Consider the following 13107-nt stretch of genomic DNA (forward strand, 5'->3'; position numbering starts at 1 on the left):
CCTTCTGCTGTAGCGTTCCGGTGCAGGACAAAGTAACGTATGGATGCAAAATGGGGAACTTTATCTAACACATTAAAAAGACGCTATACCTGTTTGTGGTTGTGCTAAGGCAGAGCACATGTATCCAAAAAATTGTAGGGCTTCTTCCAGCCTCTAACATGACCAAGGAAACAGATGGCAAGCTTAGGATACAAGCACAAACAACTCTCTGGCCGGCTGAAAGTTCAAAGACCAACAATGAAGATAAAGCGGGCTCAATTAATTATGAATCATTTCTCCTCTCTAAAGATTCATACTAAACCACCTCTATACATAATACATCCCTCATCCATCCGTGGAACCCATAAATCATACACTTGATTGAATCATAATAAATTCACAAAGAACCCACTTCAAAGCACAGAACTATTCTACTGTGCAGAACCCCGACTAGATGTGAAGATTGGAGCTGAGCCTCTGCTCGAGGGGTAAACAGGAACGACACCCAAATCAAAAGGCTTGATGCCAGTATGGTTGGATTCACCCTGGATTTTCCGAGCTTTGGATTTGTCCATCCGAGAGCGACGGAAAACTTCTTGGATCTGACGGTCGTGATCCTTTAGCATTTGATCTACGTTGCCAGATGGCCTCAAAAGAGGTCCAGAATAGTGAATTTTGTTTGCTGACATCCCATGGCCCTGCGTAGATGGTAAAGCACATGAAACAAATTTAGGTTGGGGTTCAATGTATGAATGAATGGAAGAATAAGATTCATGCAGCTAACCCAAAAATTTAGGATAAAGGCATTGATATATTGTTGTTTGTTAGTGTACTATGAAAATTGACACATTGCAAGGATTATATGTGCGAGATGAAATTGCAATAATGGGTCTAGACGCTGCACCAAATATATTGCATGGGCAAATACGTGGCTGAAACTGCTATGCACATCTTATTTATTAAGGTTATAATTGTTACGGGTCATCAATAACTTTTGTTATAGCCACATGCAAAACTTTCATGTAAAGCTGAAGTGTAAATATTGATGCATTATAAGCAAACCGTGCTTCCAGTTGGTAGATTTATGTCTTTGCTTAACCCTATATAATACTGTGAATAGATACTTAAAGTTTAAATAACAGTAAACCTTTAATTTGCGGTTGGTAAATGTACGTCTCTACTTGCACTGTTTTAAAAAACGTCCGCCTAGTCCGCTTAGGCGTACGTCTAGGCCTAAACGGTACCTAAGCTGCCTAACTAGCGCCTAGTGCCTAGGCGGTATTTAGGTTGCCCACCTAGATTTTACGAGCGTTTAGGGGAGCATTGTCTGCTTACGTGGATTGCACCCTGTAGGCCTTGATTGTGATTTTAGGTGTCGTAGCCTACACGTCCTCCAAACTCCATTAACCTCCAAATATGAACACCTCCACTACCTCCTCCGACCTTCAGCAAAACCTTATCGACCACCACTTAAATGAAGAAAGAAAAAAACGCCCAGAAACAGTTTAGGCACCCGCCTAGACGACTAAGCGCTGGGCGCCAAGTCCTATGCCTAGAAGCGCCCAGCATTTAATGTAACATTGTCTACTTGCATCTGTCTTTATCTATGACTGCATATGCAAGCAAGTACTCACATTAGGCTGAGCAGGTTTAAAATTTAAAGATAAAATTCACTATGAGTAAAACTTTACTCAACCGTCTACCCACGTAGATTTTAGTATTGTCATACAGGTTGCTGAACTTCCTGAAAGAGCTGACCTTTAGGATGTTTATGTTCATTCAATTATCTAAAAGATATCTTAAAAATCATGCTCTGTTCATGTAATAACTAAAAAAGTTTCAAAAAACTTGTGCAAGCACTAAATGACCCCAAGCCAGGGGGACGTCAAGCTTCATGAAAATGACCGCAAGCCTGGGAAATGTCAAGCTTCATGAGCCTAGAGTCTGAAGAAGAGAGTACCCCAAAGGTTCCAACCATGACCAAGAATTTTATTTCTAATTCCTTTGCAAGCAAGCATCCATCGTGATTATGAAAATAATGGATAATTCCAATTGAAACAACAACATATAATGTAAATAAATAAATAGAAGAACATTTATGAGATATCTAGAATTATGGAGCTTTTATTGAGCATATCCTTATGGACCTTGATCCTAAGCCGAGTCCAGTCATATTCTGCTCAAGTTCGTCCAATTATTTAAACAAGCACAAAATTTTGTTCAAGCTTTGCTTAGTTTAGGTATTGAACAAGCTTTTATCAAGCTGATTCTAAGCCAAGACTTGGGCTTTGTAAGCCCGTTTATAGTGATTAATTCAGATAATTTGATTTACAGTGCACCGTAATGGAATATACTAATTTCCATCACTAGTGCAAATGAACAAATAATGCAAGCAAACACATTTTCAGAAAAATTACCATATGAATAATAGAAGTTAGTAAAAAATACATCCACTTACCATATGCTGGTCCATATTGCTGTTCTTATCATCTTCTCTCCGTTGAGAACCCGCAGGTACATGCATATGATATAGCTGATCATATTTTCTGGCTCTATCTGAAAGACCATTACAAGATTCAGAAAATCTACCAGATGGAGCAACTGCTTCTAATTGACCAGCACTTCGTTCACATGCATTGTCAGATGAAGGATTTCTCCTTGCTGCCACTAAGCCAGACAAGGCCGATAAATTTGCTGTGGCTGAAATTTTGGGCATGCCACCGTCAGGTTTTCTAGATTTAGTCCACTGGCTCCTATTCACCAGGGGGCCTGAATGGGAAGATCTATGAGAATGAGAATAATGACCCTGAGGATCTTCAGTTCGTTCTGAGTGCTGTGCTTGTCTTGGAGGCTCAATCCGAAAGCCAGAAGCAACTTCTTCCTGGTGGGGATTAAACTTCTCGCTTCTGCTCTTGGAACAGCCTTGACTTTGCCATTTCTAGAATAACATAAAGAAATGACAGTTTGATAGTATGAGATTGCATCATGATGCCCATAGCGAAAAAATGAACTATTTATCACATAAAAGAATGAAATCTAAAACATAATACTGTCCTCTAGATTCTGATGACCTTAACAGTAGCAATACAATCCAAGTGTATTTAGTTTAACTGTAAGGATATTGATGCTGAATCCACCGGTAATTGAGCACACTTCAACCACAATAAGAAAATTCACAGTGAAATACAAAAGAAAACACAAAGCAGTCTTCCACAACCATGTAGTAATCTGCATAAATGTGGACATTATTAATTATGGCCCGATGGACCTCAAATTTGCACCATCTCATTAATGAATAATCAGATAGTAACCTTAGTGCACCCAGTCCATAAAGCAAATTTAGCAAGATATTACATACTCTTTCAGGTGTAGATCACAATTTGAAGTGACACAAAGCACAAAAGTGGAAATTATAGAATATGGTTTCTTCAATATGGAAGTTCTTTAAGACATCCTAACTGATAACAATTTTGCATGATGTACATGAACATAACCTATTCTTGCATTCATGAAATGGTCACCATCATAATCATTAGAACATAATACAGCAATACATGTAAACTACATGAACATAACCTATTCTTGCATTCATGAAATGGTACACGTCTATCAAAAGTCATAATCATGTCTTATACATGTCCAACGCTAACACACGCGTCTATCAAACATGGAATATGACAGCCAGCATTTTCTATCAATTCTGCCCACTACTTTGTTTTTTTCTTCTTTTTCTTTTTTACACGTGGCAACTACTGGGTTTTTTTTCTGCGAAATGAAAATTGCACTAGATTTTAGTAGGCTCAGATCATTTTTCAGTTTCAATTTGGGAGATCCCGTCCAGTGAGTTTCCTTTATAACCTTTTCTCACACGTGCATTGTGCTACTCAAGTCAATGAGACAAAACATCAAATTTAAATTGCAAAATCCTTTACGGAATTGGCCTGATAATAGTTAAGATACCCTCAAACAGAAAATTCCAAGCATTCAGAACTATTAAAACACTCAGAAAAAGAAGGGAGAAGAATGATACAGATGTCAGCACAGAAACTGCACATGTGAGCTAACCAGTTCAGGTGTTTTGTAAGTTAAAGGAAGAAGCATTACCTTCATTGATATGGCTAGTTCAGCATTGGCATCTGGTGCAGGGATTGCCTGAGATTCTCTATGTGCTCTTTTCTCGAGGTCAAGTCTTTGCATCTTGCCACCTACAGCACCTTGTCTGTTGTTTTTTTAAATAAACTGTTAATATTTATACCTTGATAACATAGGCTTGCAAAGTAGTATGCTCTAAGACGTTGCCCCAACATGCATAAAGCTCTATGCCCCCACAAATATATGTATGCATGCATACATACATGTATCTCTCCAGAGAAAATAACAGTATATAAACATTTTGGAGAATAAAGTGTCTAATGTTAACATTATACAAAAAACGGAAGTACATTTACTCAAAATAACTTGCAAGTCTTGTCATAAGCTTTTGCAGGACATATGAACAAATTGAACATGATAAAAGTTGTTAGCATAACAAACTCCAAGGCTATATAAATAATGTCTAGGAACAAAAATAGAGAAATCATAACAAGGTTCCCATCCCCAAACGTCACTGAAGATTGAAAGGAGCGCAATACTTCCAAACAGAGGAAGATAAGTCTTGCATATCCAAACAATAATTTGTAGCTTGTAAGGCAAAGTGAACTTCAAAGTTAACTAAAACAAACAAGTTCTGTATACAGAAAACATGAAGCAGTTAGACCTACATGAAACCTCATGTAGGAAGATATCATTGCAGATAAATAGCCCTTCAAGTATTATGCTTTAACAGAGTTATTGATAGAATATATGAAAATGATATGAAGTATAAGGGAACAACGAGTCATCTCAAAAGACATACAGATATGCATTCTAGCAAAAAGAAAGCAGACAATTATTTAAACAGACCTTCTAGCTTCCTCATCTCGAACTTTTGCATCAAATTCTTTGCTTGGAGGATATTTTGGCAAGCTTGAAGGATCACAGGCTACTGGCTTGGTTGTGAAAAACTGTAAACATCCAACATCAGTCAGTTTTTACTATTTATTAGGAAAAGAAAACTGAAAGTGTTGTACATAGCTAGATGGAAAACTATGTTACTTGGGTACTTCTAATTTGAAGCCGAAAACATAACCGACAGGTACCCATACTACCCGTACCCAAACTCCTTGGACACTCCTAGCATATATTTATACATTTATTCAAGCATGCACTCAATTATACAACACATGGTTTAATTTTAAACCCGTTGGACATATGCCAGGTTTGTAATTATGATTTTTGACGGGTCATTTGGATGTATATTTCAAAAACTAGTGATTCTAATTTATATCCGCCTAATAAAAGAAACAAAAAATGTTATTTGAATTTTAATTCTCACTGTTCTTCTCATATACACTATTGAATCCAATACATAATACATGTGTATATAAATACTTATATATAAATATTTATATACCCGTGTCCTCATATCCCACCTTCTACAAATTTGCTGTGTCCCATACCCATACCCGTACCCATAGCCATACCGGTACCCATGCAATATAGATGGAAAATAATCAATAGGCTGAAAAAGTAAATAACATCATATGAAGCTAAAAGATCAGACCTTTCGAAAACAATATTGTTAAATATAGGGGCACATATCATAACCAAGAACCAAGTTCGAAGAGAGAACATATAAGCCATGATGCACACTAGAAATTTAAGGCCAAAGAATCATATATACCCATAATTATGTGGCCTAAGACCAGAAGGGACTCCACATAAACTGTAATGTTCATCTTCGATGGTAATGTCTGAGCTTTGGAGATTCTTCCAGAATAAATACACAAAAACAGAAGATAAATTGGCATACAATATGTTGATAAACTAAAGGCCAACACACTTCTACTCCCGGAAAAAATAATTGTATACAATTTCTCTATTCAACAACCTTTGTTCTGATTCCATAGTTTTGAAGAAGACTATTTTGGAAATACTACAAATCAATGTTGTCGAGATTCTCTATAAAACAGCGAGACTATACAGTTACATTTGGAGAGGTCCACCAGACCTATTATTCCATAGTGGGGTGGTAAGAATGGGATATGCAATAGTATAGTCTTCAATTCCTGAATCAACATATGTGTCTTCCTGAGGAGATTGTTAGTTGTTCCTAAAGAAAATCCTAAACAAAAAATCATTCAAAATAATAGGAAGATAGTTATTCCAAGCACTCTCCTATATTTCCCATCAAGAAGACACGTGTATTGCTCCAGCTCATACCTGCCCCACCCTCCACGCCTTCACGAGCTACAATCTTTTCTAAAAAAAGAGAAGACACATGTGTCTTGCTCCGAGCTCATCCTTGCCGTTCTTTTCTTAACAAAGAGAACTTTATTAGCCTGGGAAAAGAGGAATCAACCATGCCAATATAGGCAGCATAAGGCATAGCCATCATAACATAAGAGGAAAAGATGAATGGAAAGGGCATCAGTAAAGTAATGGCAGAATCTGAATGTGCACGGTAAACTGAAAAAATAATTAATAAAAAATATCAACAAAGACATTAGCAATGACTTGATAATGACCCAGAAAAATGTTTATGTACTACCGCAGTAAGCACTAAAACCTTCAAAAGTATTTGTGGTGATTGGTGAAGAATAATGACAAAATTTATATTATTAAAACAGATTATCATTCAAAATAGCTTATGGATGAGATAGTACCAATCAGTTAATGATCAAGCTGCAAAACAGTTATAATGCCAAGGAGAACATAACATATAGACTGTACCTCATTTTTAAGGGCAGAAGCAGCAGTTCCACGATCTGCTGGGTCTATTGAAAGAAGGATGTCCATAAGTGCCAAAGCTGACAGAGGAAAGTCCTTGAACGTTTCTGTTACACATCGTCTATAAGGTTGTTGTGGTTTAAAAATGGTGGCATGAGGCAGTTTGGATTTCCTCCAATAATCTTCAGATGGTGAACCACAGAGCTTGAAAATTTTGTGCAACTGCTCAACCTACATATGTAAACAGAAGGTATAAGCTTAGGATTATTCAATTAATTGTAGAAAATACTTATCGTGTAAACAGTGCATTTCCATCACAACAAAAGAAAAGAAAAGGAAGCTGTAGCCTTAATATGTAGATGAAATTTTCCCTTTATAATTATGTATGCCTAAACCTCGACTTGACCTCAAGGTAAAAGCTAGTACAGGTGACTGCACAAAGTGTAGGAAACAACAAATACTTGGTTTAACATGGACTCATGATGAAAAATAAACCAGCATATTAACATCATGGCTCATTCATTGTACGTTTAATGGCGTGAATTACTATATATGTTCTTGAACAAGGCTAATAGATGAAAGAACCAGCACAGCAATAAGCAGAAAAATTACATAAGCCAAAACAAATTTCCAAATATGAAGCTTTGATTATGAACGGGACAAACTATAACGTGTTTGATGATAATGACTCGCATTGTTCAGGGACTTCTGAAAATTTTAAACTAAATGAAGCAAGTGAACTTTTAAGAAGATGCATAAGCTCACTAACTTAGAACTTTCACTGCCTTAAGTTTACAGGGATCTCATTGTACATTAATTATTCAGATTGTTAGTGCACCCAATTGAAGTCCTTCCTCAACCTAACTAAAAGTGTACTGTTGTATATGCCAGAAAAACTACTTGCAGGCCTTAACCTTTGGCAAATAAGCTAAATTTATTTGTTAAAAGTATGGTTTCAGCACATTCAGAACAAAAGGTTTCAATATTTAATTCTTACTATTCCTATATGAATAAGAAGTGGACATGGATCTTGACATCTTGTCGTACACTAATTATTCAGATTGTTTGTGCACCCAATTGAAGTGTTCCTTTCTCCCTCAAACTAAGTAAAAGTACACTGTTGTAGAGGCTAGAAAAACTACTTGCTGGCCTAAGTGGCCTTGCCCTCTGGCAGAAAAGCAAAATTTATTTGTCAAAAGTATGGTTTCAGCACATTCAGAACAAAAGGTTTCATTATCTGATTCTTACTATTCCTACATGAATGAGAAGTCTATTCCTACATGAATGAGAAGTGGGTCAGACTCGGATTCAACTGGATTTGAACCGAAGCTAAACCTAAAGCCAAATTTGGTGATAAGAAAAGGAGAAATTTGAACCTAATAATAGACAAGAGTATGACGTTTAAACCACATAACACGGGATTATAACCTATCCACAAAAAGATGAACAGGTTTATATTGAAATAACTTTCAGTACCAGAGTGATTGATGAAATTGAACGTTGTCTAACATGAATAACTATGTACAGCAATATGGCATGCTCATGCTACAACTCACTCGTCTTCTTCCTTTCGAATCACAAAAATATTTCGGATAAATCCTACAAGTACCAACAAAATATGTGACTGATGCATAATGCACATAAAATTCAGGAACTTGGGACACTATCAAGGTTTTAAATATCGTATGTCGGGTTCATGTCGGACGACTGAAATCCATGTCAGATAGCGGAAATCGGGGATATATCGGGAGACATGGACTAAATATCGGATTGTCATATCGGGTGGTGCGCATATGTATAATATAATTTCCTAAATATAATCTAAGCATTCCTAAATTCAATATAAGTATACTTTATAAATTCTAGAGGCCTCGCCGGCGATGGGTGGATTCCGTCGTCGCAGGGAGGCAGTGTTGGGGCTCTTCTTCTTCTTCGTCTGCTCAGGGTCTTCGGATGAGTCACCGATCATCCTTTTCCCTTTATCTCGACGACGGGGTACCCTGTCGCCCTCGGGTTCGGTTGGGGTTCGGATTTTAGGGCACAATGAGAGATGGACGATGGGGTCCGAGATGGAGGTGGGGGGAGGGCGTCGGCATTCACAAAAGGAGTGATCGGTTTCCAAGTCCGTTGTAACCCTAATTTTTCTCTTATCTTTCTATAGAGTTCATAACTAAGAAACCCTTAAACATAAGAATGGGTCAAACGAGTTTGGGTTTTTATCACTAAACCCAAACCGAGGCTGGAAAATTGGCTGATATGCCCGATATGGCCCTGAAAACCGACATACGACTTAAAAACACCCATGTCGTGTCGCTCAAGCCCTCAAACCGACATCTCGAACGACATGTTGGACACGTCGGCCGACACTTAAAACATTGAACACTATAGCGAACAGCAACCTAGGTTCAATCATCCCAAATTCACGTGGAACACCACCAGATTCACCAACGCCAGTGACCCAATTTAGAATTCAAACTAGTTAAATTTTCGAAAAAATAACTATTTTTTAAATGAATAAACTATAGAAAACGTGAGAAATTAAGCAAATAAGGTATGCATGCCTTAATTGCAACATGATTCTCAAGGTTCTTTTACCATTACTTTTACAATTACTAGTGTCAACTAGCATATTTTTAAAATTTGACTCTTGCAAAACCTATGATTCCAACATTTAAAAACCAAACCTAAAGCGTCCCACATTTCTGGGCGTATCATATAAGCCTACCCCCCTCATACCCGATTCCTAATGAGTGGCGTATCACACTCCCGTACCCGTCCCATGAACCGGAACGAACCAGGTGCCATGTAACTATGTTTTTAGCAATGTACTTTAACTCTTCTTAATAAGTTACATCTTGCATCATGAAAATGGAACTGCTATGTAGTTAACCAAACCCTAGGAAGTGACAAGATTCCTATAGGCCTAAATGATACGAGTCGCTGGACGAGCACACTTGATCGCGAAATTATCAAGAGTGAGTTGTGAAGAAGACGATAGAATAAAAAATACAAGAACAATTCAGTTTTAGGCGAAGAAAAATACATTCTCTAGATTATGAGAATAATATATTACAAATCCCTCTCTCTCTCACAATCTCTCTAAATCTCTCTAGAATCAGGAACAATCTCTCAAATTCTCTCTAAACTCTAATCTCTTGATTAGAATATCACATCTTATCTCTTTCTCTGATTTCTCCTTGTTTAGAACCCTAAAACAATCCTATTTATAGAGTTTACAACGTGGATGGCAAACTTGTAATTAAAAAACCAAAATCAAACAGGAAAACAGAGTCCCAAACGAACCAGGAAGGCCCAGGAAACCGTCGCGATCGACGGGATCCAACGACCGAAACCAAAATCGTCTACAGGGTTTTGGCGGTCGACCGCGAAAAGTCCAGAGACTTTTCTCTGGGCTGTGCACGCTCGCTGTTGATCGCGGCGTCATGTGCGATCGACTGCTGGAAGCTCAAAATACCTCCTGCAGTCTTTTCCTGTAATCTTCGTTTTTACCGCCTTCAACGACTTCGTCCACGTCTTTATTCTCAAGATACCATGAGAATCATCTATCATCAAGCTCCCATGAGGATCGTTAAGCTCCCGAAGCAAGAAAGAAGATACACACCTGTATCACTAAAATAAAGATGACTGAAAGAGGACGAGATTATTCATCTAAGACTGACTTCTGCATTATAAGAGATAAAGTTATGGACTCTATGGAAAAGGAAAACAAATTGGGATTGAAGAATAGGCTTAGTGACTATGATATCTAGCCTATGATGAAACGTAGAAGATGCAAAGACATAAGATAACCCATATGAGGATGCAATTCACATATAGGAGCAAATATCAAACCCAAGAACAAGTATGAGGACTCACTGGGTTCATGAGATAACCCATATGAGGATGCAATTCACATGCAGCAGCCCCATATCAGTATGTCATAGAAAAAAATGAAAGAAAAAAAATACTGGAAGAAAATAATGAAGGGGAGAAGAATTTAAGATGAAGGTAACAAAAGATATATGCAACGCTATTCCTTTTAATCACTGCAAATCATGTATGCATAATTGCAGAGGGACTCAAACTCCTAATATGCAACGTGTCACTGCGTTGTGGGGCAATTACTTCATAACCCAGATTACACTAGTCACCAGAAATGCACAATATTGATTACCAAGGCTATAACTAACTTGATGTAGTCCAGCGAACTTTTCAGCTTAAGTAACTTTCTATTGTTCGTCAAGTCAGTGTATGGCAAAATTGAGCTGCATATTGTTCTATCAATTTTAGCCTTAGAATTTCATATGGATGTTTCCTCCTACTAGCCACTCAATTAGGCAGAGAATTTTGATAAAGGATTCTACCTCTGTCCTTCCAGGCATTATTGGCTTGCCTGCATACATTTCGGCAAGGATGCATCCAGTGCTCCACAAATCCACAGCAACACCATAATTTGTGGCCCCAAGTAAAAGCTCTGGGGGCCTATACCAAAGAGTAACTACGCGACTTGTTAATGGATGGTTTTGACTACAAAGCCAAAATCTGCAATTTTTAAGATGCCGCTGTTATCAATTAAAAGGTTGGACCCCTTGATATCCCGATGTAGAATACCCCGTGTATGACAATGATCAAGGCCACGAAGTAGTTGTTGCATGTAACATTTAATCTGTAACACAAAAGTTTATGAATTTATTATTCAAAATGCCATGCGGCACTTCAGTATTAATCCAGAGAAAGTGAGAGAAGGTTAGCAAGGAAGAGAGTTGACATTTCTATATAGAAAAAGAATTATTCCAGGGGGGAAAAATTATACTTGCCGCATACCTGGGACTCTGTGAACTTCATTCCAGGAAAAGAAGCGAGGCCAGCAAGATCATGTTCCATGTATTCAAATACAAGGTACAAACTGCAGGACATTCTTGATGTTACCAAGCCTTCTAACTTTATTACATTTGGATGATCAAGTCTGCGCAAAATGTGGATCTCCCTTGCCATAAACCGTACACTTTCAGGCTCTAAGTTATCAAATCGAACTTTTTTCAATGCAACAATCTTTCCATTGTCCAAATCACGGGCCCTGTAAACATTGCTGTAGGTTCCTTGGCCAATCTGTAAAAGCAAGATTGTATCATATAATTGAACGACTCATAGAGATGGTCAGCTAGAGTTTCCAAAAATACCTGTATACATTAGCAGAAAGAGAAATTGTATCATATAATTGAACGACTCATAGAGATGGTCAGCTAGAGTTTCCAAAAATACCTGTATACATTAGCAGAAAGAGAAATTGTATCATATAATTGAACGACTCATAGAGATGGTCAGCTAGAGTTTCCAAAAATACCTGTATACATTAGCAGAAAGAGAAATTGTATCATATAATTGAACGACTCATAGAGATGGTCAGCTAGAGTTTCCAAAAAATACTTGTATACAGTAGCAGAAAGAGAAATTGTGCATGTGCTGCTTCCTAACTCAAAAAAAAATCGAACAAAGAGGATAAGAGTAGCACACTATATTGTTTTACCCCTAGTGCAAACCAAGATCCCACATTTCCTTCCGAAGAAATATCTGATTCAATGGAAAGAATCCATATGCACTTACAAACCTTCAAGTTTACGATTAAACTCATTTCTAGCATAACCATAGAGCACAGATACATGGCGTGCACAGATACTAGCATTTTCATGTCCTGAACTCCCAAGAAAGTTATACTAAAGATCTAACAAAGTCTTCAACCTTAACTATGAGGAACGACCAGAAAAATTCGTATATCCTATGGTCATAAAATCAGTAAATCAGAATACAATGCATTTCATATATCCTACCATCAGATAATAACCTTTCAATAAATGACTCAACAGCACCCTCCATCTAAACAAATGCTTGAAATTTTCTTCCAAACATTATGCCTGCAATAACAAGTTATCTACAATATCCACATTATAGATTTCAGAGCATGGTGCCAAAATCATTATAGCAAAACATAGTGCCAAAATCAATATAGCAAAGCATAGTGCCAATATCATTGCTATCTTCTAGATCTGTAATTATGTTTTCTTACAATGGGGCCAATTCAAGCTGCAACACACTTCAGTATACTACTCATAAGAGTACAAGGAAATGTCCTAGTAAAGGAACCTTACAATTTAGTATCAAACATTATGCCACAACATTGTAGACATCAAAGCATAGTGCCAAATTCATTGCTCAACTTGTAGTAATGCCACATGCAATTTCAGTACAATAACAAAAAGAGTACAAGGAGCTTACTTTATCAAGCTTCTCGAAGGAATCAGCCCGTCTCGGGACCCAACCCCT

The 13107-nt window shown here is 37.4% G+C and overlaps 1 protein-coding gene across 1 annotated transcript in view; it reads right to left on the bottom strand.

The window, feature by feature from the left end:
• Positions 221 to 13107, bottom strand: part of LOC109825813 (probable serine/threonine-protein kinase At1g09600) — a 15294-nt gene continuing 2407 nt past the window's right edge. The window contains exons 4-10 of the mRNA XM_020392717.1: positions 11611 to 11618; positions 11151 to 11313; positions 6790 to 7017; positions 4921 to 5021; positions 4084 to 4198; positions 2438 to 2917; positions 221 to 677 (exon numbers count right to left, since the gene is read on the bottom strand). Coding sequence (XP_020248306.1) covers positions 411 to 677; positions 2438 to 2917; positions 4084 to 4198; positions 4921 to 5021; positions 6790 to 7017; positions 11151 to 11313; positions 11611 to 11618 — 1362 coding nt within the window. The 3' untranslated portion in view covers positions 221 to 410. The remainder of the gene's footprint in view (positions 678 to 2437; positions 2918 to 4083; positions 4199 to 4920; positions 5022 to 6789; positions 7018 to 11150; positions 11314 to 11610; positions 11619 to 13107) is intronic.

The sequence above is a fragment of the Asparagus officinalis genome, chromosome 1 (assembly GCF_001876935.1).
Source record: "Asparagus officinalis chromosome 1, Aspof.V1, whole genome shotgun sequence".
Classification (NCBI taxonomy): domain Eukaryota; kingdom Viridiplantae; phylum Streptophyta; class Magnoliopsida; order Asparagales; family Asparagaceae; genus Asparagus; species Asparagus officinalis.